The 27,897-nt window shown below is 42.0% G+C and overlaps 1 protein-coding gene across 3 annotated transcripts; it reads left to right on the top strand.

Moving 5' to 3' along the window:
* The first annotated feature begins 619 nt into the window (after window positions 1-619).
* Window positions 620-27,036, top strand: LOC133568656 (solute carrier organic anion transporter family member 5A1-like). Of its 3 annotated transcripts, none has more exons than XM_061920723.1 (10): window positions 620-729; window positions 1,476-2,666; window positions 18,189-18,321; window positions 18,407-18,627; window positions 18,689-18,853; window positions 18,934-19,132; window positions 22,335-22,494; window positions 22,573-22,817; window positions 24,940-25,004; window positions 25,127-27,036. In XM_061920723.1, exons 2-10 carry the CDS (start codon window positions 1,718-1,720, stop codon window positions 25,630-25,632), a joined length of 2,643 nt encoding a protein of 880 aa, XP_061776707.1. In that variant the 5' UTR covers window positions 620-729; window positions 1,476-1,717; the 3' UTR covers window positions 25,633-27,036. The 3 variants fall into 3 exon arrangements, with proteins under 3 accessions (XP_061776707.1, XP_061776708.1, XP_061776709.1); XM_061920724.1 differs by having other exon boundaries at window positions 625-729; window positions 1,481-2,666; XM_061920725.1 differs by lacking the exon at window positions 620-729 and having other exon boundaries at window positions 1,225-1,796; window positions 1,890-2,666.
* Window positions 27,037-27,897: the final 861 nt, after the last annotated feature.

Raw genomic sequence — 27,897 nt, 5'->3', positions numbered from 1 at the left:
GAACAATAAAGTGGTGGAGACCGGACCTGCTCTCATGACTCCCTTTTATTATTTTATTTTATCAGTACCCAAATTATGCCAACCCAGGACACTCGGCTACATACATATATATATATATATATATATATATGCTATTTTGTCAATGTTAACTATAACTACAAATAGTTGTTCACTAGAGGTCAGGCTTATCCAAGTTTTATTGCCATCATTTCTACCAAACACAATCAATCATACATGACTAATATGTAATAATCTATGCTTCCACGTAAAACAGTGTCTAAAATTGCCAACCATAATGGCGTCTAACTGTTACACATTTACAAAAAATACGATATTGGTATAAGTTGTATGACGATTATAAAGAATTATCCATCCATCCATCTATCCATCGATTTTTTTACCGCTTGTCCCTTTCGGGGATACAAGCTTATTTAAAGTAATGTTTGAAGAACGATATTGTTGCGTCCAAAACCGCCTCTTCTTTCAATTAAATGCGAGGTGAAACACTTTCTAGTGATTCCGCAGTTTTATTTCTAATCATTTAAATTATTAGTTGTTTACGTCCACAGCGCTCCGTTTGAGTCGTGCTTTTATTATGAAGAATAACCCATCATACTTCCGGTGTTTCCCCATCGCTCTATGCTGCCAGCGGGTCCTCTAATAAGACTTTGTTCATTTGCCGCCTCACAGCGACTAACAAGCGAGGGCATCGTTGTTTGCGTTTGTCAGGTCAGTGAAGCTTCACATTGCCATTCTAATTGTTGTTAATTAACAGTTGAATAAAGCCTGTCTGCGGGCTAGCTGCATGCTCGCTAGCTGTGTCATCCTGGGAATACTCTTCACAATAAGACGCCGACGCAGTGTGAAGCTTTGTCACGGTAAAAAGACATTAAGGAGCTTCGAAAAAAAGATAATTTTGGAATCATTGAAATATTAGCATCATCTGTGGAACTTTAAACATGTCAGTCATTCATTTGGACGTCCGTCGACTAGCAGGTCATTTGGGCCGACGTCGACTGGCCGAATTTATTAGTAGATCCAATGTTGCGCTATAATTGACGACGAATTTAAAAACAAAACACACAATAATACATAACCGACGACACGTAGTCAGCATGTTCTTATATGAGCCCGAATCGTGTGTATTTTTTTATCACTAAATTGCTCTAACACGGTTTTATTTTGAAGCAGTGACTTCCGGTGAGTGTGTTTCGATGTGTTTTGAATAGAGCTGCTGAGCACTGCGGTGTTTGTCGTCTTCGCTGCTTCGTCACCTCACGTCTCGTAAGAAGCGCTCGACGCTGTTTCTGTAGTTTTTTTTTTAAATTGTATTATTTCACACAAAGCCAATGGATTTGGGCGTGAGAAATGAGCAGTAAGCCTGCTCGGAGGCGATAAGGCTGGGAGGGGAGATGCCCTTGACTGTGGGGGGAGTGGAGGGGGAGGCAAGTGTAACAGTGTGATCCTGTTGGCAGGGCAGGCTGGGATGCAGCAGCTCTGCAGCCTCCGCAGGCTCACTTCATCCCAGCAGCAGCAGCACAAGCCCAAAGGACGAGGACGAGCGACAGTCTGGTTGTGGAGCTGCTGCCGGACCTGACAGGAGGCCTCGCCCCAGGCAGGAGGACATCAACAAAGGTGCGGATAGGCTCTACTCAAAGCTGACATCATGGCCATCGCCCTGTGAAGCGCTCTAGACTCGGACCCAGAGGACACAATAATGACGGAGCGTGAGGAGTCCGAGTTGTCCGCGTCCCTTCACAAGGAGGACGGCCTGTCCAGCGAGACGGAGGAGCCAGGTACGAACGTCACATGTCAAAGTGTTCCCGTGTTAAACCCAGCGCCGCTTCCAGGGGAAACCTTACTGTCTCCTTCGGTGTCCGTCATGGCAGAGGAGAGCTCAGAGTTCATCCAGCCACCCGCCAACGTGGACGCCGTCGACTGCGCGTCCCGGTCCAAGTACTTGCCCAAGGCGGGCAAGTCGGCGCTCAACCGGCCCGGTTCGTACACTGAGACGTCGGCGGTGCGGCGTAACAAGAAGGTGGCGAGGAGAAAGCCTGTGGGCTACTTGTCCTCCAGGCTGGCTCAGCTCGGCGTGCCTAGCAGGAAGTACCTGGCGCTCATCCTGCAGGACTCACGCTGCTTCCTGTTCTGCATGTGCTACTTGACTTTCATCCAGTCCCTCATGGTGTCCGGTTACCTCAGCAGTGTCATCACCACCATCGAGAAGCGCTATAGCCTCAGGAGCTCAGAGTCAGGCCTCCTGGTCAGCTGCTTCGACATCGGCAGCCTTCTGGTGGTCGTCTTCATTAGCTACTTTGGTGGGCGGGGCCAGAGGCCACGCTGGCTTGCGGTGGGTGGGGTCTTCATTGCCGTGGGCGCCGCCCTCTTCTCCTTACCTCACTTCATCTCCCAGCCCTACCAGATCAAGGAAGTCAACTCATCCTTGGCCAATGAGGGTCTGTGCATGAACAGCAACGCCACTGGCAGGGACCGAGTGGACATCACTTCCTGTCCCAGGGACCAGGAGGGCAATGAACACAACCTCTATGTGGCGCTCTTCATCATCGCGCAGATTCTGGTTGGTATGGGCTCCACGCCCATCTACACCCTGGGCCCGACCTACCTGGACGACAACGTCAAGAAAGAGAACGCCTCGCTCTATCTAGGTAAGCTCGGACAGGAAGTGGTCAAATCACATTTCTTGTTCAGACCAGTGGCTCACTGCTGGTCGCGAGATAAAACAAAAGCCGAATTATAGCGTTGGGTCAGCATACTGGCAAAATATCCGATGCCTGGTACCTTTAATAACCTGCCGTTTACTTTCTAAACCAGGGATCACCAACGCGGTGCCCGCGGGCACCAGGTGGCCCGTAAGGACCAGATGAGTAGCCCACTGGCGTGTTCTAAAAATAGCTCAAATAGCAGCACTTACCAGTGAGCTGCCTCAATTTTTTTAATTGTATTTATTTACTAGCAAGCTGGTCGGTCTCGCTTTGCTCGACATTTTTAACTCTAAGAGAGACAAAACTCAAATAGAATTTGAAAATCCAAGAAAATATTTTAAAGACTTGGTCTTCACTTGTTTAAATAAACTCATTTATTTTTTTACTTTGCTTGTTATAACTTTCAGAAGGAGAATTTTAGAGAAAAAAATACAACCTTAAAAATGATTTTAGGATTTTTAAACACATATACCTTTTTACCTTTTAAATTCCTTCCTCTTCTTTCCTGACAATTTAAATCAATGTTCAAGTATTTTTTTTTTTATTGTAAAGAATAATAAATACATTTTAATCTAATTCTTCATTTTAGCTTCTGTTTTTTTGACGAAGAATATTTGTGAAATATTTCTTCAAACTTATTATGATTAAAATAAAATAAAAATATTCTGGCAAATCTAGAAACTCTTTAGAATCAAATTTAAATCTTATTTTAAAGTCTTTTGAATTTCTTTAAAAATGTTTGTTCTGGAAAATCTAGAAGGAATAATGATTTATCTTTGTTAGAAATATAGCTTGGTCCAATTTGTCATATATTCTAATAAAATGCAGATTGGATTTTAACCTATTTAAAACATGTCATCAAAATTCTAAAATTAATCTTAATCAGGAAAAATTACTAATGATGTTCCATAAATTCTTTTTTTAATTAAAAAAAAAAGATTTGAATTAGATAGTTTTTGTCTTATTTTTTTCGGTTGAATTTTGAATTTTAAAGAGTCGTAATTGAAGATAAACTATGTTTCAAAATACATTTTTTTTCCTGTTTTCTCCTCATTTAAACCATTCAACTAAGTGTTTTTTTCTAAATTTATTCTCTACAAAAAACCTTCCGTGAAAGGAAAAAAAAAATGTATGACGGAATGACAGACAGAAATACCCATTTTTATATATATATATATATATTTAAGGTTAATTGAGCACATTGGCTATTTCTTGCTATTTATTTAAGTGTGTATCAATCTGGTAGCCCTTTGCATTAATCAGTACCCAAGAAGTAGCTCTTGGTTTCAAAAAGGTTGGTGACCCCTGTTCTACACAGAAGTAAAGTCTTATTACATTTTGATGGCAAGACAGAAACTTTTGTTTTTCATTCAGTGTTTTATCCTACCGTCACTGTCTTTTGCACTAATTACTTTCTTCAGACTTCTGATCTGCGGACAGACAGATAGATAGATTGATAGATAGATAGATAGATAGATAGTACTTTATTGATTCCTTCAGGAAAATTATTACAAATTTTATTATTTGACCCGTCATTAGGGCTGACTGAGGTCTGAAACTCTTAAAAAGTTGTGAGGCCCAAAAAACTTAGTAGCCTTAAAACCTATAAACCTCTGCTAATACCAAGATGGTTGGCAAGGATCCACAGAAGCGTTCGCCCCGGTAGCCTCAAACAAGCTGCAGCTTCATCAAAGTAGTAAACCAGGATTGAAAAGGACAAGGAGGCGGGGCTTACATTCCTCAACGCGGACAACAAAACAGGGTCTCTCTCGTATAGCCAACATGGAGCACTAACTATTTGCAGGCATTAATGCAAAGATTCCACATTGGTGGTGTGAGAAAGGTTGAAGTGTTATTGACACACTGTTGTGTCCTCCACTTCGCTAGTCACCTGAGAGTGTTTGTGGCTGCGATGGAGGAATGCAGGCTAATTGAAGATGTGTTGCATTCATGGACAGCAAACCCATGAATGCCCCTAAAAGCAGTGTTTTTGGCTACAAATAACATCAATATTAATATTAATTGGAAAATGTAATTAAAGTTAAAGTACCAATGATTGTCACACACACACTAGGTGTGGCGAAATTATTCTCTGCATTTGACCCATCACCCTTGATCACCCCCTGGGAGGTGAAAGGAGGAGTGGGCAGCAGCGGTGCCGCGCCCGGGAATCTTTTTTGTTGATTTAACTCCCAATTCCAACCCTTGATGCTGAGTGCCAAGCAGGGAGGTAATGGGTCCCATTTTTATAGTCTTTGGTATGACTTGGGGTTTGAACTCACAACCTACCGACATCAGGGCGGACACTCTAACCACTAGGCGACTGAGTAGGTTTTCTGTAGAAATTGTGTATGAATGCGGAAAAGCCTAAGCCTAACTTATATACTAACAGTTGCTTGCTCGCCAGATAGTGTCAAATACAAATCTTGTCAAAATACAATCTTAGGCGCATATCTGCGAAATGAGCTGGAAAGCTAGCTTGCTAATGTTAGCCAGCGTCAAATACCAAACTATATGTCTGGTGTGTATACCGGCAAAATTAGATTAAAGCTAGCATGCTAATAATTATCCTAGGTAAATCAACAAAAGATGTGACTCAGAATATACATGCAAAAAAAAAAGTTGGCATGCTAATGTTAGCATGACAACAGTTATGTGTCAAGTACTGAACTATATAACCCTGAGGTGTGTACCAACGCAATTAGCTAAAAAAGCTAATGTCAGGTTCAAACACTGATGACATCTATTAAACAAGACAAAAGGCAAAGAATCAAACAGAGACAGAATTAAATTTGGACTCAGATCCGAGGAGAGACATGGCCACTGTACACTCTGTACAGCCCTGCACCGTGCTCTGACGAAAAGGTTTACGTCTCCTCTTTTATTTAGATATTCAATGTTTACGCAACAACACATGTCACAACAGAAATGGGGAGTATGTAAACAGTCTTTGTTTTCGGTCACATTGAAGACAAAAGAAGAAGATGCCTCGGGCTTGGGCTTGTCCTGGATTTAGCTTCGGCAGGTGTTTGAGAACAATAGAAAACCCCTTTCGTCGCATTCCAACGTACACAGCGGAATCTTTCAAGACCTTGCTTGGTCGAACAAGGACGGTCCTCATCTGTTCAATGGAAACTCAGAGAGCAGAAAGTTTTTTGATAATTTACACACCATTTTTCTAACAGCTAACATACTAAGTTTAGCATGCTAGCAATTTATTAACATTAACAAAGAACATTTTTGTCTTTAGAACAGTTTGAATTGGTTGAGAAATGTAGAAAATGTGGAAGTTTGAAAAATTGCCCAAGCCTTTTCAGTGGGTAAAAATGTCCAAGGAATTCTAGGAAATGCTTGAATGTTTGTGTTAGTTTGAATGTCTAGGATGAGTGGAATGGTTTGGGAATGTGAAATGTGGACGTTTAAAAAAATTGTCCATTAATTTTGAATGGGGAAAAAAATGTCCCAGATAATGGGGAATTCCTGGAAATGTGGGAATTTCGGGAAAATGAATGAATTGTAGCGCAAGTGTTATGAATTTTAAGCTGAGGACAGCGTTGAATGGGTGCTTGCGCCCCCCACACATTTCGGGTTCATGCTGTCACTAATTCAGGCAGTGACCTTTGCATAGGCGGTATGGTGTCATCTTAATCATACGCACCAATTATGAGTGAGTTAACATTAAGAGTTTGACTGACAAGCAAGGTTCGTCACCATGCCACGGCCACATCCTACGGCATAGGCTAAAATAATTCCCAATTTATCATCCTCCATCTGTGCAGTATCAGCGATTTCGGTTCGGGCTCACTCGGTCACTGTCCCAAAGACGAGTTGGACCCATGGTTGTGGCTCAAACTGGTTGGTTAAACCTAAATGACTGATTTCCTGTTTGTTGGCAAATATGGCTTTCTGACACTTTTGTGTACATTCTGTCATGACTGACATCTCCACCAAATTGGATGACTATATGTAAAATTGGTAGCAGTGGATATGTACGGTATTTATTTAATAACAGGGGGCGCTACTGAGAAGGTTTTTGGGGATTGTTTTTGCGCTTGTGAACTTTGGAGAGTTTTATTTTATGTTAAAGGGGACCTATTATGCAAAACCAACTTTTCTAAACTATCGGTACCTGTTTTTGTGTATTTGGGATCTGCATAAGTCCCGAAAATTTGAAGTCAAGCCATGTAGGCATGGTGGAAATATTTTTAAAACAATCTTATCTTCCTTCATACTTCCTTCAAACGAGCCATTTGGAATTTGCCCAAATTGTGACGTTTTTCCTAAGTGAAACATCACCATTGTAGTCTGATGCTGTAGTCATTAAGTTTCTTATTTTTCTCTGTCCTCTTTATGTGGGGCAGACTGGCTCGTACATGCACATGCATCCTCCATTTTAGCTATTTCTAATACAAAGTAGCGTATAGTTCTAACTTAGAAATGTCTATAGACTGGCAATGTAAGCGCTAAAAACTACAACTTGGATGATGGGGAGAAGACACAGTCAATGTGGAGGCACGCAAATAAGACCGCCCAAAAACACGGCGCATCCTGAAGAGATGGTCTGAAAGTGGCTTGAAGATGGTCTGTAAAACATACAATATGCACAATTTTGACCAAAGAACCACCATTACATGTTCTATAGACCACAAGGAAGTGTTTTACATGTACAAAAAAAATCATAGTATGAGCCCTTTTAAGGCCACCAAACATATGTGGAAATGCACAGATTAATGATGATAAACATTGCTGTTCCTGCAGGGACTTGGCACTGTATTGGGCACCGTATTGCATGGTGTTATGACCGTAATAAATGTGTATAAGTGAACCGTCACTAAAGTGGGACTACAAAGGGTCAACCCTGTGCTCAAGGTCCTCTACGCTGCTTCATTATTGTGTCCAAGACACATGATGTCCTTAGTCAATCTGTCCACTCGGCAGCATTGCTATGGCGATGGACCTCGGTTCAATGCATTTATTCCCCACACTCACATTTAGCGGGGCCGATCGATTGGATGGCTCGGAAAAACATTGGGGTTATTTCCTGGCTGTGGTCCAGCTTAAACAGTCCCAAAGTTATTTCAGGTTCAGAACCCTTTTTGTCTGGAGCCATCAGTTAGTTTGGGTTAGGTTTTGTTGTCAAGACTGGAATTCTGTCTGGTGAAAGAAACATTGTGTCGTCTCCAACATGCCTTATTGCCGTCAGCTGTGGGCCGAACATTCCGCTCGGTGGCGGCCCGCTTTGCATTAGCCTACATATGAGCTCGTGGCCAAAGGCGGGAATAGTAGAGCACAGGCCCGCTTTGTGAGGCCGCTGAGAGACGCTCTGTTTGGCTGCCGTGCGAGACACGCTTGAAATTTTCATAGCAATCTGGGCCCACGTTAAACACCGCCGCCATATCGCCACGCTGTCAATGAAGTAGCACTTTCTAGTTCATTTAAAATAGTGCCACTTGCTGGTGTGGAGGATCATAGCCAGGAGTGTCGAAGTAGTGGGGCTAAGTGGGGATGTTTGTGCCCGAAGCAGGAGGTGGGTAAGGGGCTGCTCAATTGTATAGTTTGAATATTTTTTTCTATGAAGTTATAAACAAAACATCATGAATGTTCATTTCAAATTAATATAGCCCTGAAAGTTCAATAATACGGTTGCTTCAATCCAATTAAGAATGTCTAACTACCTATACACCACTATCAAAAATGCATTATTGTTCATTCCATTTGGATAGTGGCAAACCTAGCTTCTAGTACTTCATGTAACACAGATGTCACAATGTCATCAAAGCTCACCAGCATTTTGGAACAATGATGACATGAGAGAAGAGAGGTAAAAATACAATACATTTATTTTGTAGCTGTATAGCTATGTTAAGTTTCACTTTTGGTAGGTTGTGAGTTCAAATCCCGGCTGAGTCATACCAAAGACTATAAAAATGAGTCATACCAAAGACTATAAAAATGGGACCCATTACCTCCCTGCTTGGCACTCAGCATTAAGGGTTGGAAATAGGGGTTAAATTTCCATAAATGATTTGCGGGCGTGGCACTGCTGCTGCCCACTGCTCCCCTCACCTCCCAGGAGGTGATCAAGGGTGATGGGTCCAATGCAGAAAATAATTTTGCCACATCTAGTATGTGTGTGACAATCATTGGTACTTTAACTTTATCTTAACTTTTGCATCTCGTTTGCCCACAACTTTGGTGCGATCAAAGAATCTTGATTAAAGTTACAGCGGTGTCACTTAAAGACAGAGGCAGAGTTAACCTTCTGGAGATGCAATAATAATAATATAATATAATCATAATAATGATATATTATTATGATTCAGATGGTCCACAGATGATAATTCTATGTGTATTAGATAATCTCTACTTTACACTCTGAAGTAGAGAGAAATTTCAAAGATTTATTATCCTATTTAAATGAACAATGACAGGTTATATTCTGGCCACTTTACGTTGAATGTGTCAGTTTTTTGTATTAAAATTTTTTTTAAAAATGTAAACAAAAGCAAATAATTTAGAGGGGGGGGGGGTTCATTTAGATATGTTAATCCCATCTTTAAAAAGTCCAAAAATGAATGAAAGATTTTACATGTTTTAAAAAGCTGGTTTCAAACAAATTCATGCATAATGTGTTTTTTAGTTCATGTTAACACAGGGTATCCGCGGATCCTTAAAAAGTCTTAAATTCATGTGTCTAAAATTAAGGCCTTAAAAAGTATTACATTTATTAGAAATTCCCAAGATGATCTTAAATTCAGTACTCAATGGTCTTAAATTGTCAAGCCAGTTTTTTGGATTTTTTTCGGGGCACGTTTTTGAGTAAAAGTTACGGCACGTCTTTGAGTAAAAGTTAGTGATTTCAGTGTCAGTTGCGCGCATAGTCGGGTCGCGCACAGACTCCTTCCTTTCTTGCTCGCGTCCCGCCTTTTAGTCAGCATGGGGAAATGCAAGTTTTGCGAGCGTTGGCTGGAGGACAGCCGGTTTAAAAGCTAGCCTAAGCCTGTTGCCAATCCCGAGGAGGCCAGGTGCATACTTTTTAAGAGGGATTTCAAACTTGGCACCATGGGAATTGGAGCGGTCGAATCGCACATGCAGTGCGGTAAGCATAAAATCGCGGCAGAGAGCCAAAAACAAACATCGGGCATCTTTCAGTTTTGCGTGGGTCCAGCGCCAACGCAATCCCAGCTAGCAACAACTGCCGCTAGCAGCACTGACCTGACACTAATCTTTGGCGGGACAGCAACATTAAAATCCGAGGTGTTATGTATCTTGCACACTGTGGTGAAACATCAATCCTACACCTCAAATGACGGGATTGGCGATCTTTTTCGTGTGATTTTTCCTGATTCTCAGGTTGCTAATACATCTTCCTGCGGAAAGGATAAAACAGCATATATTACGAGACACGGATTAGCACCTCACATCCAAAACCTGCTCTTCGACCAAGTCAACGGGTCTCGGTATGTGTTAATGAAATGTAATTTATTTTTACCCTCACCTCGGTTATTACGTTTTTACTGGTGTTGGTTTGTTTGTTTTGGATGTCAAAGTTTTTGGATCTCTCAAGATTTTTGATAAGCTGTTTGGCAGAGTGGTGCTTATCAGTTTGTTTATTAATAAACATACAAAAAGTAAACTTGACTGATTGTCATTGAGGTTGTAGTACAGTGGGATCCCCAACCATCGCTTATATTTATAGATTTTTTTTGGTCTTACATTTCATTCAAGGTGGCATTAAAAGGGTCTTAAAAAGTCTTAAATTTGACTTGCTGAAACCTGCAGATACCCTGTAACATACCAAGTGTGTGTTTATGGCACTACAAACTTGGGATAGGGTGGGAGAGGGGATACTTCAGGAGTCTTGCGTATGGGGACCCAAAATTTGGTGCTACGCCCTTTGTCATGGCATCTCAGGTTTGCTGTCAGCTGCTTTGTGCCTCGTTGTGCTGGCAAAGGGGAAACCATCCTATGTTACCGAAACACAACATCGGTTATCAGTCGCTTATTTCTATGTACTTTTTTTCAAATACATCTTTTCTGCATTTTAAACCATCTGCAGTTAATACACCCCATTAATAATGAAACTGTGCCATAACACTTTGTGTATTGTGCCGGGAGAATATGCTTTATATGGGCCAAGAGGCAATTATGATGTGTGTGTGTGCATGAGTGACTGCTATCAATCTGCTTGTGTCTTACTCACACACACGGATATAGAGGTTGTGTGTGTGTGACTCATAGCAATCTGGATTGTTTGAATTCTGCCGCATTCGTTTTAATGATTATTTCACTGCTTGAAATGATGCCTGACGAAAGTGCAACATCCACTCACTGGTCGTTTTATTTGGAACACCTGTGCCACAACAGCTTTGTCAGAATTTGTGGTGCGGGGGTTGGGAGTATTTTGTTCAGAATTGAGAAGTGTGTTGGGGCGGGACGACAGGTTACATTTCACGGCGTGTCGGGTCCTGATGCGGACACTGGTGACCCGCTGGGAAGTGGCAAGGAGACAGCGCTGTGTCAGCAGGTTGCTGTGACAACGCCACGATGGCACACAACGTTTCATTGTGTCTTGTCCTTTTCATGTCGGCCCGACCTGACCGGCCTCCGCTGTCTGTGTCTCCAAACTCTTGGTCACGTGACTCCTCGCTCAGCAGAAAAAAAATGCAGCTGTGCTTTTACGTCCACAGTGGGGCCGTCCTTTCAGAATAACGGTCATGTTTTTTTTTCATTTACATCCACCGTGGAGTTTGTCGGTATGCTTGTTTGTGAGTTAACAGGATTTGGACCAAAGGAACTGGGTCCTCAGCGGGTCAGTCAGTGGATCATGGAATTATGTGTTCAGAAAACAAACTCCGCCCCCTTTGTGGTCATCAAGTCACATGTTTAAGCGCTCACGTCTTACGTGGTCTTAACGCAACATTCTGACCTCTTGACATCTGTTGGGCCCACATCATCAGGTCACTTGATCCTCATCATTGGGTCAAATGTCACATGGCTAAGAGTAACGATGAGCATATTTCCCATAAAGGTTTAAAGTGTGAAAAGATCATCATTATGCTCCATCTCTCTCTGCCGTGATATTCCTGCTCCTATTTTAACCCGTCATGCATCACGTTGCGTAATGCGGCCACAGGGTTTTCCCTGTCCTCCAGCGAAATGAGGGATTATCCCACATGCATGGTACCGACCCCTCTTAGAAAGCCCTCATCTTCCTCATCCTCCCCTAATGATGTAAGAGACGCCAAGCCAAAAGATAAGTGTCCTGAGTTGTCAGGAGCGATGACAGTCACTTTATTAGGTACACATTTAGTATAGTCACTAGAGCAGGGGTCGGGAACCTTATTGGTAGAGAGAGCCATGAAAGCCAAATATTTTAAAATGTATTTCCGTGAGAGCCATAACATATTTTTTAACACTGCCTAATGCGTGCATTTTTTAAGTAAAACCAACATTTTTAGAGTGTAAAATGTCTCTAAATTATTTTTAATAACATTGTTATTTCTTGAACAGGTGCAGTAGAAAACAGTTGGATGGATTAAAATACATGAGAATGTTTTATATTTTGAACCTTATTTTTAACATCGTGATTACCAGCAGAATTATTCATTACTTATCGTGTTAAGCAATGTCAGCTAAGATTTATCTGAGAGCCAGATGCAGTCATCAAAAGAGCCACATCTGGCTCTAGAGCAATAGGTTCCCTACCCCTGCACTAGAGCAAAGAGGTCCAAACCTGGTCCACTGAGGGCCGCATGGAGGAACATTTTAAGGGTTTAAAGGCTGCTTGGATATCCTTTGCATTTTAATTCAATATGCTCAAATCAAAATCGTGTGGGTCCAGATATGCTAAGCAATGACATAAACAGCCTGCCTCTGAGCTTTGTGGTGACAAAGTGACTCTCTTAAAATTCTTAAATTCTTATTATTTACCATTATCATGATTATTGCAACAACTAAGTCAACTTTTTGATAGCTTAAACATAATTAAAAACTTAGCAAATCTTGCCAACATGTAAATCCTGGTCCATACTTTGGATACCCTTGTAGTCTATTTACATATTATATATGGGGGCGGGGGGTTAGTGTGAATAAGCGTATGTAAAAAGTAAATTAATGAATGACAGGGCGATTAATATATAATTTTACAGCAAACATATTCGTATCCCTTTCTTGCTCTGTCATTGATAAAAATATAATGGAAAACATGGTGGCGCGCAATAGTAGTGCTGGGTTATAATGGCATAGCGGGATTGAATCCTGGCAGGTGATGTGTCTGGAAAATATGCAAATTAATGTAAAAATTGTTATTTTGCACTAAAAATAAACAATTGAATAAACTAATTTGTTTTAGCACAAAACATGCATCAAATGGAATTAAAGTTTGAAGTATAAAAGTATGAAAAATAGGTTCACCTAAGTAAAATATTGTGAGCCGTATGCAGGACGGAGCCGGAAATAAAAAATCTGCTTAGAGCAGTGGTTCTTAACCAGGGTTCGATCGAACCCTAGGGGTTCGGTGAGTCGACCTCAGGGGTTAGGCGGAGATCAAAACACACCCGACTCTTCGTGTAAATACAAACTTCTCCCTGTTGGCATATTACAGATATGGCAACAGCTGACTGATTTGCAGGTGTGTAATTTGTTGTGAGTTTATGCAGTGTGTTAGTTTTGTTGTTTGAACAAGGTGATGTTCATGCACGGTTGATTTTGTGCACCAGTTAAAACGAATATGGTAACACTTTAGTATGGGGAACATCCATCTATTTTCCATTTTCTACCGCTTATTCCCTTGTTGGGTCGCGGGTGGCGCTGGCGCCTATCTCAGCTACAATCGGGCGGAAGGCATGTACACCCTGGACAAGTCGCCACCTCACCGCAGGGCCAACACGGATAGACAGACAACATTCACACTTACATTCACACACAAGGGCCAATTTTTAGTGTTGCCAATCAACCTATCCCCAGGTGCATGTCTTTGGAAGTGGGAGGAAGCCGAAATACCTGGGGAGAACATGCAAACTCCACACAGAAAGATCCCGAGCCTGGGATTGACCCGAGGACTGCAGGACCTTCGTATTGTGAGGCAGACGCACTAACCCCTCTGCCACCTTAGTTGCTTATTAACATGCAAATTAGTAACATATTGGTTCTTATCTAGTCATTAAGTACTAATTATTGCTTTATTCGGCATGTCCTTATTATAACCCTAACCCTCTAACCCTGACCCTAACCCTAACCAACCAACTAACTAACATATTCTATTACTTAGAATATGTTCCCCTAGTGTCCAAATAACTCTAAATTAAGTCTTTGTTACTTAGAATATGTTCCCCTATACTAAAGTGTTACCAAAAACATACAACTTTGTCTTGAATTTGAAAAATAAAAATAAAAAATTTCACTAAAGAACGGTTTGGTGAATGCACATATGAAACTGGTGGGGTTTGGTGCCTCCAACAAGGTTAAGAACCACTGGCTTAGAGCCCCAATTAAGCTCAGGGCGGCATGGTAGCAGAAGTAAGTGTTTAGCATAGAATTAACAAATACACAAATAATAGCCACACATCATTAGACCTAGACTAGACAAACTTTAATGAAGGGAAACTGTTCACATTCATGCAGTTCATAGCATGTTGACTCTTAGCACTATACACCAATACACTGTACAACATAAAAATAAAATAAATAACATAAAGTAATTGAGGTATCAGTAATGTGCTGAGATATTAACCCCAGACATGAAGGAAATATGGTATATTCTATACAGAAAGACATTTTTATGGCTGGATGTGAATGATGTAGCTTCCTGTGGATCATGTGACTTGAGGAATAGTCCTCATTTTTCAGGGGGTGATGTGTTTGAGTAACCGGACTTAGTGAAAACCCGGGAGACCACTAAAGACAGTAGTTTGCGCTTTTATGGAAAATATACTTACGGTAGTATAGTTAGGGCTCCTTCGGTCCTTGAGCAGCTTTGGCCTATACGGGCAATCCGCCAAGCTGCACCTCCCTCGTAGCGGCTCTCGGAGCAATTTAAAATCACTGGCGCCAGAGAGGTGTTATAGTATAGGGACGGCGCAGATGTCAGGGTGGCCTTGGCAGGAATTGTTAAGCTGTAAGCAGAGCAGAGGCATGGCTAAGGCATAAGACTTTGCTGGGTACTGAGGAAATAGGAAGGGTAGGCCTTGGTAGATTTCCTGAGCCACGATACGACCGGGTCCGGAGCAAGGACAAGCACCAACTGGTCCAAAAAGAGATTCGAGCTGAGGTGGAAGAAAAACATCGCAGCAAGATGGTCAGTATGTCCAAGCAATGGGCGTGGACAAGCAGGGAGCATGCATAACCTCACAAACTTACTTGGGCATAACTCTGGAAAGCTGAACCTCTGCGCACAAAGTTCCTCATTCAATGTGTTTACAATGTTCTCCCAAGCCTGGTCAACTTGCACACCTGGGGCTCAGCAGACACACCGGAGTGCAATCTATGCCAGAGGAGGGGCTCCTTGGCGCACAATCTGAGCTGCTATCCAATAGCTCTTGGGTAGGGAGAAGAATCACCGGCACCACGACCAAGTTTTGAAATCTTTGCCGGATTCCATTTGCACAACGATACACAACAGCAAGTTCCAGGATGCCCTGAAGCAGCCAGAAGGCAAAACCACCAAACCAACTCATCAGGTGGGCTCCCGACTGGCAGCTCCAAGTTGACATGGGAAGGCAACTCAAGTTCCCGGCCAACATCGCCACCACTTCACTCCTCCCAGACATCGTGTTAACATTGGAGTCAACCAAGCTACTGGTGCTACTTGAGCTGAATGTCCCCTCGGAGTACCAGATTGGCAAAGCCAATGAGCACAAGAGGGCCAAATACTCCAAGCTCACCGCTGAGTGACGAAGCAGTGGCCGGACCAATCAAAGTCAGTTGCAGATGTTTCGCAGGTCACTCCATACAGTGAGTGTTCAAACTCCTTGGCATCAGAGTCAAGAAAAGCCACTAAGAACATTTTTGAGGCCGCGGAAAAGGCCTCCCAGGTGGCTGAGGATCCATGGGGGATCCGTGGCACGTTAGTTGGACACATGGCAAATGCAGCGTATTTTTCCAGTGTTCAAGGTACATCTTTCAAATTGTATGAAGTATGCAATCAGATCAATTTGCAGGACACTCCGTTTACTACAAACAATAGTTCACAGTTAATTTTTGATATACGGTACTGATTCAGTGAACTATTATTAGTTATGTTATACATACTGTTAATTTAATTAATGCACCTACTGCTGCTGGTGCTCTTAACTATAATTTCCACAGGTATGTGGACTTCCTGACCCGATAGAAGCTTTCAAGGCCCCTGCCAAGGAATGTACGCCGTTAATTCCCCCTAATTAGAGAAATCTTATTTCTAACGCTCACATGACCCGCACACATGCACCCACACAACCGTTATTGTCCTCCATTAGTGCTCGTGGAAGAGTTATGTAACCTTTTAAATGCGTGAAGATTATTAACAGACATCCATACTGACGCTGTCAAACTCGCCGCAGTTTGCATGAACGTTAGGTTCAGTGAAACCTTTTGTTATTTACAAACTCCAAAACCTAAAAACCCATTCAGAAAAATTCACGAATTGTCACATATTTTGTCATCCACAAAAAGTCAAAAGAATCCATGTTTGCAAACGAACAGGAAGTCGGCCATCTAGATTTGGATCAGCCATTTTGAAGTGGCCAAACCAAGGAGAACCATATGCATGCAAAGTACACATGAATGTATTATGGTGGTGAACTTTTTGCCTTTGCCAATGACCATCTAGGTGTCATAACTTGACTGCAAATGGTCATGCCGTCGTCAAAAATCAATAGGCAAGTGAGAATCCAAGCCCAAATACTACAGTATAGCTCACTAATGACACCACCACAAAGTGACTCACCTCCTAAAAATGTTAGAAATAATTACAATGCCTTGTGCACAATAAAGTGTGACAAGTGATTAAAAATGTTTATTACATTTTTCCTACAGATGTCCCGCTGCAACTTTTTTACTTCTGATGTGTTACCTATATTGGTGACTTGAATATTGGCTTATACCAATATTGATCTGATACATCAGCAGGAATCATACACACTTATTATTTTGTAGTGTGGAATGTTAGAAAAGGCTTGATTAAGGGAAATTACTCAAGCAGAGAACAATAGTATGTGTAAAAAAACACTAACCCGCTATTTATTATTAACCGTCTGGAATAGACTTATGCTGTTTTTAAGTTTATATATATATATATATATATATATATATGAATTTACCATGAATTGATTAACGTGGACCCCTGACTTAAACAAGTTGAAAAACTTATTCGGGTGTTACCATTTAGTGGTCAATTGTACGGAATATGTACTGAACTGTGCAATCTACTAATAAAAGTATCAATCAATCAATAAAAAAAACAAACATATATGCATATACTGTGTGTGTGTGTGTGTGTATACATATACATATATATATATATATATATATATATATATATATATATATATATATATATATATATATATATATATATATATATGTAGGTGTGGGAAAAATCATAAGACTACTTCGTCTCTACAGAACTGTTTCATGAGGGGTTCCCTCAATCATCAGGAGATTTTAATGGAAGCATTCACATACAATGGTTTATATTAGAATGCTTCCATTAAAATCTCCTGATGATTGAGGGAACCCCTCATGAAACAGTTCTGTAGAGACGAAGTAGTCTTGTGATTTTTACCACACCTACATATTGCGCTCTACCACGGTATTGAGCACTATTCTCTGGATAATCCAATGAAGACATATATATATGTATATATATATATGTATTATATATATATATATATATATATATATATATATATATTGTAGTTATACCTACTTACAACAATAATTCATTTGGCAGGAACAGACACATTTATTACTGGATAAGTTTTACAACAAGTAATATATATGATTTGTTTATATTGATAAATGTGGTGTGTTATACTGCGATTTTTAAAAAATGGATTACGTATGTCTAGTAGAGGTGAGAATCTTTGGGCACCTCACAATTGGATACGATTCCGATTTTTGGGGTGATGATTCAAGTTAGAATCGATTGATTCAACACGATTCTTAATTCAAACTGATTGTAGCAGTGTATTATTTCTTACAGTAATTATCAAAAAACCTTTTCACAACAGATTACAGGTTACAAAACCTCCTTTTGATTGCTGTTGTATGACGTATAGGTGCAGCAAGCAAACACGGAGATGACCACATCGTATAGATTATTCAATTTCCACATCGGATCGGCATGGCGCTGACTTTATTGTCAAGTAAACGTCAACTGCCTGTGGTATCCTTAGTAGGGTCATAATTCAGATTCCCATTCATGGCTTGGAGAAGTTGAAGCATCTTGCAGCTGTGACAGTCTTCCTCTCTCCTCATCATCAGCCATCATGTACGTTATGGGAGCGCTGGGCCCGGCCGCCGGCTACCTGTTGGGTGGCGTCCTCATCGGCTTCTACGTGGACCCCAAGACTGCGGTCAACATTGATCAGAGTGACCCCCGCTTCATCGGAAACTGGTGAGAATTTCTAGTCAGTGATGGCGACTCAACTGACGTGGCTGAAAACGCAGCAACATACTGACTTCCTCTTGATCTTTTCCAGGTGGAGCGGTTTCCTGCTGTGCGCCGTGGCCATGCTGCTGGTCATCTTCCCCATGTTCACCTTCCCGAAGAAGCTGCCGCCCCGACACAAGAAGAAGAAGAGGAGGAAAAAGTTGAGTTTGGACGAGCTGTCCAGCGACGACGACGTCCTGAAAGAGAAGAGCAACAACGGCAAGAGCCAAGGGGTCACCTCGTCCATGGGCTTTGGGAAGGACATCAAAGGTAAACATGGCGTCTTGCTTTCAAGTCAGCTTTATTGACGGTGAACACTTTTTACTCGCAGACCTTCCCAAGGCGGCCGTGAGGATCCTGAGCAACATCACCTTCTTGTTTGTCAGTCTGTCCTACACGGCCGAGAGTGCCATTGTCACCGCCTTCATCACTTTCATCCCCAAATTCATCGAGTCGCAATTCGGCATCCCCGCCTCCAGCGCCAGCATCTACACAGGTCGGCCCGTTGCCGGCCCGTTGCCGGCCCTAAGGTGGCGCGACGTGGAGCCTTCTAAACATGCTTTACCCCCTCTCCAGGCCTGATCATCGTGCCAAGCGCGGGCGTGGGCATCGTGCTGGGCGGCTACATCATCAAAAAGCTCAAACTAGGCGCCCGTGAATCAGCCAAGCTCGCCATGATCTGTAGCGGCGTGTCTCTGCTCTGCTTCTCCACGCTCTTCATCGTGGGCTGCGATAGCATCAACCTCGGTGGGATCAACATACCATACACCACAGGGTAAAGTCAAAACTTAAAAAAATATATATATTATATATATTTTTTTACACTTTGAGTGCAGCATTAAACAGATGTCGCCTTACCCTAGTTGTCAGCGGCGGTCCTTGTCGGCCCATCTGTGGCTCATGTCCTGCAGGAAGTGAGTGTTCATGGCTATGGAGCCAATCCAACAACAGCTTGGTATAGATGATCTTTGGCCGGATGCCCTACTCGTTTTGCCACTTTTGCCTTCTTTTTACACCCTCTCCTGCTTGAACAGCCCCTCAAGGCTGTTTAGGGCCATTGTACAACGGGGTGCAGGCACATGATTATGGCAACGATCACTTCAGTAGCTGATTATGTTGTCATGGGCTACAGGTCCTTATTTGTTCTACAAACCCCGTTTTCATATGAGTTGGGAAATTGTGTTAGATGTAAATATAAACGGAATACAATGATTTGCAAATCCTTTTCAACCCATATTCAATTGAATGCACTACAAAGACAAGATATTTGATGTTCAAACTCATAAACTACTTTTTTTTTTGCAAATAATAATTAACTTATAATTTCATGGCTGCAACACGTGCCAAAGTAGTTGGGAAAGGGTATGTTCACCACTGTGTTACATCACCTTTTCTTTTAACAACACTCAAACGTTTGGGAACTGAGGAAACTAATTGTTGAAGCTTTGAAAGTGGAATTCTTTCCCATTCTTGTTTTATGTAGAGCTTCAGTCGTTGAACAGTCTCCGCTGTCGTATTTTACGCTTCATTTTGCGCCACACATTTTCGATGGGAGACAGGTCTGGACTGCAGGCGGGCCAGGAAAGTACCCGCACTCTTTTTTTTTACAAAGCCCCGCTGTTGTAACACTTGCAGAATGTGGCTTGGCATTGTCTTGCTGAAATAAGCAGGGGTGTCCATGAAAAAGACGGCGCTTAGATGGCAGCATATGTTGTTCCAAAACCTGTATGTACCTTTTAGCATTAATGGTGCTCTCACAGATGTGTAAATTACGCATGCCTTGGGCACTAATGCACTCCCATACCATCACAGATGCTGGCTTTTGAGCTTTGCGTCAATAACAGTCTGGATGGTTCGCTTCCCCTCTGGTCCAGATGACACGATGTTGAATATTTCCAAAAACAATTTGAAATGTGGATTCATTAGACCACAGAACACTTTTCCACTTTGCATCAGTCCATCTTAGATGATCTTGGGCCCAGAGAAGCCGGCAGCGTTTCTGGATGTTGTTGATAAATGGCTTACGCTTTGCATAGTAGAGCTTTAACTTGCACTTACAGATGTAGCGACAAACTGTATTTAGTGACAGTGGTTTTTTGAAGTGTTCCTGAGCCCATGTGGTGATATCCTTTAGAGATTGATATCTGTTTTTGATACAGTGCCGTCTGAGGGATCGAAGGTCACGGTCATTCAATTTTGGTTTCCGGCCATGCCGCTTACTTGGAGTGATTTCTCCAGATTCTCTAAACCTTCTGATGATATTACGGACCGTAGATGTTGAAATCCCTAAATTTCTTGAAATTGCACTTTGAGAAACGTTGTTCTTAAACTGTTTGACGATTTGCTCACGCAGTTGTGGACAAAGGGGTTTACCTCGCCCCATCCTTTCTTGTGAAAGACTGAGCATTTTTTGGAAAGCTGTTTTTATACCCAATCATGGCACCCACCGGTTCCCAATTAGCCTGCACACCTGTGGGATGTTCAAAATAAGTGTTTGATAAGCATTCCTCAACTTTATCAGTATTTATTGCCACCTTTCCCTACTTTGTCACGTGCTGCTGGCATCAAATTCTGAAGGTAATGATTATTTGCAAAAAAAAAAGTTTATCAGTTTGAACATAAAATATGTTGTGTTTATAGCATATTTAACTGAATATGGGTTGAAAATGATTTGCAAATCATTGTATTCCGTTTATATTTACATCTAACACAATTTCCCAACTCATATGGAAACAGGGTTTCTAATTTGATGGACTGAATCCTCACATGGATACAATTATACTTTGTCCCTGCTTATCTTTTATGCAGCGGTGAGTCAACGTGGTCTTTATAATAGTTTTAATTTGGTTTTGCAGCATCGCGGCCGCGTCAATACAAAAAGCTCAAAGCGAAAACTGTTAATTTAGCATTGCTTCAAACGCCATCATTGTGACACATTCATGGCCATAATTCAAAAACGACCGTACGATTTAAGTTTATATTGCTGCCAAACCTTTTTCCAAAAAATATAATCATATTTTTTATTTTTTTTATAGTTTTGTCCATTGTGTTTCGTTTACATTTTCAATTAATGCTGAAGCGGCATAGCAGTTTTGAATTGGCTTCACTGCGGTAAAAATACTTTTCTTTTCCCCTTTTTTGTAGCTTTTGATGTAAACTTTGGATATTATCTGAAATATAAACAAATAACTATTGAACATATTGGATTAAACTGAATTGTAGTTGTAAGAGTAGTCTTTTTGTTTATTGTGTATAACTGATTATTTATAGCAAATACAAATCTTTACATAACTTATAAAATATTAAAAACACATTAGTTCTTAATATCTAATTATTCCTGAACCGCATGTTTGTTGTTTGTGTCTCTTGTGCACACACTCATGCTCCCGTAGCCAAATCTACTTTTGGTTTCCAAGAGTAAAACAGTTAACCCGCGTTTATCGCTGTTAATTGGTTCGCCGTGGTAACTTAATTTATGCTTAATAGCAATTATAAGTAAAAAAGTATAAAATCTGTGTACAGCTTTCTAAACAAATCTTTTTAATATTAGAAAAGCCCTCCAAACATGAAATAACACCCACATAGTCATCTTTACAAGCGGCAAACTTTGAAGTGCGATGTGGCCAGGGACGACTGTATTACAATTCTTATTAGGCTGCAGTCAGCTATGTAGCGTGCTACACAAGTAAAATTAAACACCGAAATGGGGCCATAGGGTCGCAAAAAGCCTAGGTGCCTGCAACCGCCACCTTGTTAACCACCAATTAGAGCCTTATTATTATCATTGTTCCATGTTACCTCAACCAAGGAGCTTGCATTGCAGTATTGTCCTCAAACAACCAGACAAGGTAGTTTGCATAGAAATGCTTGATGGAGTATGAGAACAAATGTCGAATTTGGAATGACTCAACGTTTTTGTCCCGGAAAACATGGAACTACAGGAAATGGTCATGATTGTAAAGTTGTTGTTACTACAGGCCGACGCTTACCATGACACAGAGGAACCTGACGGGAGGTTGCAACGTCAACTGTGGCTGCAGAATCCACGAGTACGCTCCGGTCTGCGGCTCTGACGGCATCACATACTTCAACCCCTGCCTGGCCGGCTGCGGCAGTGTTTCTAACGACAGCAGCGGCGTAAGATACAGCCGTCTCCCTTCTTTTCTCGCTCACTGGAGTTTAAACTGATCACACAAATGTGCATGTGGCCTTCAGGTTCGTAACTACTCAGACTGCGCCTGCGTCCAGAGCCGTCAGGTCATCACGCCGTCGTCCAGCGGGCCGGGCGGCAACCAGCTGCAATTGGTCATAGTCAAGACATACCTCAACGAGAACGGATACGCCGTGTCTGGGAAGTGTGACCGCACCTGCAGCACCCTCATTCCCTTCCTAATCTTCCTCTTCATCGTCACGCTCATCACCGCCTGCGCTCAGCCCTCCGCCATCATCGTCACCCTCAGGTACTTCATACTGCTAAGTTCAATCAATCACATTTTAAGAAGGTTTGCTGTTGTTATTTCTGTATCATGTAATCCAATGAATGCTGCAACTTCCTGTTTATGTTGGTGCCTGACACAAACGGCCAATCATAAATCTTCTTCTTCCTTAGATTCTTGTTGGCATGGCATCAATGTAAAACCAAAAGTAACGAGTATCGACAATGCTAATTGAAAACATTGTAAGAGTATTAATTTTATTTTGAAAATATACTTATATGTTCCAGTACCCCCCGCAACTCCCATTGGGACAAGCGGTAGAAAATGGATCGATGGACTAAAGTAAAAGAAGTAAAGTAGAAATATTGAAGTATTTTTTTTTTACTTTCACCATTTTATTGTAGAGAAAAAGAAAACAAATGAATATTTGTAACACAGAATGAAGCGAATGCTGGTCCAGTGGTAATGTACCAAAAATGGTAATAATAATAATTTCCTTATTTTTTGGACTATAAGTCACAGTTTTTTTCATAGTTTGGCCAGTGGTACGATTTATACTCAGGAGCGACTTATGTGTGAAATTATTAACACATAACAAATATTATTATTTAGCTCATTCACGTAAGAGACGTATAAGATTTCATGGGATTTAGCGATTAGGAGTGACATATTGTTTGGTAAACGTAAACGTATAGCATGTTCTATATAAATAGGTTGTACTTGTATAGCGCTTTTCTACCTTCAAGGTACTCAAAGCGCTTTGACATTACTTCCACATTTACCCATTCACACACACATTCACACACTGATGGAGGGAGCTGCCATGCAAGGCGCCAACCAGCACCCATCAGGAGCAAGGGTGAAGTGTCTTGCTCAGGACACAACGGACGTGACGAGGTTGGTACTAGGTGGGATTTGAACCAGGGACCCTCGGGTTGCGCACGGCCACTCTTCCACTGCGCCACGCCGTCCCGTTATAGTTATAGTTATATGACTCTTACCATAATATGTTACGTTAACATACCAGGCACCTTCTCAGTTGGTTATTTATGCGTCATATAACATACACTTATTCAGCCTGTTGTTCACTATTCTTTATTTATTTTAAATTGCCTTTCAAATGTCTATTCTTGGTGTTGGATTTTATCAAATAAATTTCCCCCCAAAATGCGACTTATATATGTTTTTTTTCCTTTTTATTATGCATTTTCGGCAGGTGCGACTTATACTCCGGAGCGACTTATACCCCGAAAAATACGGTGATAATGATGCACCCTGATGAAAAAAGTCAATATGTTCTTGCTTTGTCAATTAATAAACCAATCAACCCAATATAACATATTGTCCATTAGGTCAAACAAAAATTATTTGTGACATGAAAGAAGTAAATTTGTTTGGCTTTATATACAAAACTGAAATATATACCCAGATGACTGTCCGTCTTAAAAATCCCACAGTAAAAATCAAAATGCCAAAACTTTTTTTTTTAATTCTTCAAAAGAGGATAAAGGTGAATTCAACACAAGTCTAAAACACCTAAAAAAAGTAGTCGGAACTTTAAAACCCCAGGTTTTTTCTTTATTCAACATTTCTCCACAACTGAAGTACCGTATTTCGTTGAATTGCCGCAGGGCATATAGTATGCGCCTGCCTTGAATTACTGCCGGGTCAAACTCGCTTTGCAAAATAATTAGTGCATGCTTAGTATTACCGCCTAGTCAAACTTGTGACATCACGAGTGACACTTCCCCTGTCATCATTTTCAAAATGGAGGAGGCTGATTTCAATACCAGTAATTTGAAATCGCATAAACGGAAGAAGATTAAGAGCTATTACGTAGGATTTAGGGTCCAAGCTTACATCACAGTCAAATTTTTACTGCATGCCTTTGGTAAGTGCCGGAGTGAGAAGAGGTTTTAAAACAATTAGCGCATGCTTATTTTTACCGCATGCCTTTGGTAAGCGCAGGAATGAGAAGAGGTTTTAAATTAATTAGCGCCCCGGCGGCAATTCAAGGAAATACGGTACTTGAATATTTATAGGATATGACAATAAAGCTGACCAATAGGAGCAGGCTCTGAGGTAGGAGGCGGGCTCTAAATGCAAGGAAGGCTCGCTGCTAATGTGCTAACTGCTGTGTCTACAGGTCGGTCGCTGAGCAAGAGAGACCGTTTGCTTTGGGGATGCAGTTTGTCCTCCTCAGGACTCTCGGTGAGAACTCTCGTTGACTTATACATAAGAATGCCGTGCAAAATGCTTGTACCTAATGAAGTGTCCTAACTCTTTGTTGTTCTATCTGTGTTCAACGTGTACTTCCTGTCCTCCACTCCAAGCCTACATCCCGACTCCCATTTACTTTGGCGCCGTGATCGACACCACGTGCATGTTGTGGCAGCAGGACTGCGGCGTGCACGGCTCGTGTTGGGAGTATGACGTGACGTCGTTGCGCTTCGTGTACTTTGGCCTGGCCGCCAGCCTCAAGTTCCTGGGCTTCATCTTCATCTTCCTGACGTGGTACTCCATCAAGTATAGGGAGGAGCGCGTGGAGCGATGGCTGAAGCACCACCTGTCGCCCGTTGACACGGTGGGCAGTCTTGTGTGTCACCCGGGGGGCCACAAGGGCCATGCCCGCACACGCTCCTGCCCCGTCAACATACCCAGGAGCGACCACGCCATTCACCCTGCTGGCATGCCGCCACGCGCCGGAGTCCTCAACCGTGGTGTCAGCACTCAGAGTTGCCCGGGCAATGAGTTGAAAGCAATAACCCCGCCCCCTCCTGCCATTGTACCTCCACCTGCGCCGGCCCGCTCTTTGGAGCACGTCTCAGTCCGGGTCTGACTTTCACTTTTAAGAGGCGGACGAGAAGCCAATCAGCTTCGGACCTAAGGGGCAGTGGGCGGTGCCAACGATGGCGAAGAGGAGCCTTGTCCTGATGGATCTCTGCTTATTGAGCCGCCATGGCGTCCATTGCTCATGATGCTCCGCCCCCTTCAACTGGGCTCCATGTGCCTTGTGTCACCTCACAGCGCCCGCACTCCCTCAGGTGGACTGTGGCCCCACCTACACATACCTCAATTCAAACTGCCCCCACCCCCTTTCCCTGCTGCATTTGGTTCCTTCACCTTGAATACTGGCGAGGACTTGACGGCCATTTTGAAGACTCTTAACTGACTGGCTATGAAGCTCCATCCCCACCGTCCCTGCCTGACACAATGACATAATGGCACAATGAAGGCAAGAAGTGTGTTACACACACACACACACACACACACACACACACGTGAGGAGATTAATGGTTGAACCTGGAAAAAAAAAGTGAATGTTTTAGTATTCCTGTCCATCCTCTTTTTGATTCACTTCCTGTCGTCTTCACGGGCACATACACACACGGTTTACTAACTCGCTGGCGCTGGTCAAATCTGGGCGTCACCAACCGCAGAGTCACTAAAGTTTGTGCTGTCACACTCTGGCTAGCTGGTCTTTATTAAAAACACATCCTCTGCTGATTGGTTGAGCTGCCTTGACGTCACATTATGCAGCATTCAGTCAGTCTTGCCCATGTGGCGACACCTACTGGTAACATGTACAATTGCAACTAAAAAACATGCTGTGTCTTAAATGGAATACTTGTGTCAGTACACTTCTGTAAGTATGCTGTGTACACTGCGTGCTTAGTTTCTGATTGTGTGAATTTTGACAGTCACAAATCCATTACTGTTATTGTAGCAGAATTGACAATAATAATAGTTACCTTCTCTTCTTTTTGTTATGAATTGCAGCCGCTGAAGTTAGTCCACCCCCATTCCACTACGTTACCAAGATGGTGTCTATTGAGGGTGCTGAGTGTCCAACGCTGAGCACTCACTATCTTGACGACAAAATCCGGGTAATGACAGTGACATGCACTCAAGAAAATTGTATTGTATGTAAGTAAATACTTATGCACTCAAGGGACTTAGTGTAAGTACACTTTTGGCACTCAAGTGACTTAGTGTCAGTAAACACTTGGCACTCAAGTGACTGAGTACATACGTATACACTCAAGAGACTAAGTGTTAAGTACACACTTATGCACCAAAAACAGTGAATGTACAGTCGAAGACTAAGTGTACAATAAGTTATACAGTCAAAGGACTACGTGTAAGTGCACACAATAGGTTTAAGTACAAACCCCGTTTCCATATGAGTTGGGAATTTGTGTTGGATGTAAATATAAAGGGAATACATCCATCCATCCATCCATTTTCTACCGCTTATTCCCTTTCAGGGTCGCGGGGGGCGCTGGCGCCTATTTCAGCTACAAAAGGGAATACAATGATTTACAAATCATTTTCAACCCCTATTTTAGTTGAATATGCTACGAAGACAACATATTTGATGTTCAAACTGATAAACTTTTTTTTTTTTTTCTGCAAATCATTAACTTTAGAATTTGATGCCAGCAACACGTGACAAAGAAGTTGGGAAAGGGCATGTTCACCACTGTGTTACATCACCTTTACTTTTAACAGCACTCAAACGTTTGGGAGCTGAGGAAACTAATTGTTGAAGCTTTGAAAGTGTTCAAAAAAAGTCGTTCAACAGTCCGGGGTCTCCGCTGTCGTATTTTACGCTTCATAATGCGCAACACATTTTCGATGGGAGACAGGTCTGGACTGCAGACGGGCCAGGAAAGTACCCGCACTCTTTTTTTACAAAGCCACGCTGTTGTAACATGTGCTGAATGTGGCTTGGCATTGTCTTGCTGAAATGAGCAGGGGCGTCCATTAAAAAGACGGCGCCTGGATGGCAGTATATGTTGTTCCAAAACCTGTATGTACCTTTCAGCATTAATGGTGCCTTCACAGATGTGTAAGTTACCCATACCTTGGGCACTAATTCACCCCCATACAATCACAGATGCCGAGTTTTTAACTTTGCGTCGATAACAGTCTGGATGGTTCGCTTCCCCTTTCGTCCGGATGACACAATGTCGAATATTTCCAAAAACAATTTGAAATGTGGACTCGTCAGGCCACAGAACACTTTTCCACTTTGCATCAGTCCATCTTAGATGATCTCTAGCCCAGAGAAGCCGGCAGTGTTTCTGGATGTTGTTGATAA

This window comes from Nerophis ophidion, linkage group LG14, assembly GCF_033978795.1.
Source record: "Nerophis ophidion isolate RoL-2023_Sa linkage group LG14, RoL_Noph_v1.0, whole genome shotgun sequence".
In the NCBI taxonomy this organism is placed as follows: Eukaryota; Metazoa; Chordata; class Actinopteri; order Syngnathiformes; family Syngnathidae; genus Nerophis; species Nerophis ophidion.
Note: the sequence above shows the minus strand (reverse complement) of the source record. Positions and strands in the feature narration are given on the sequence as shown.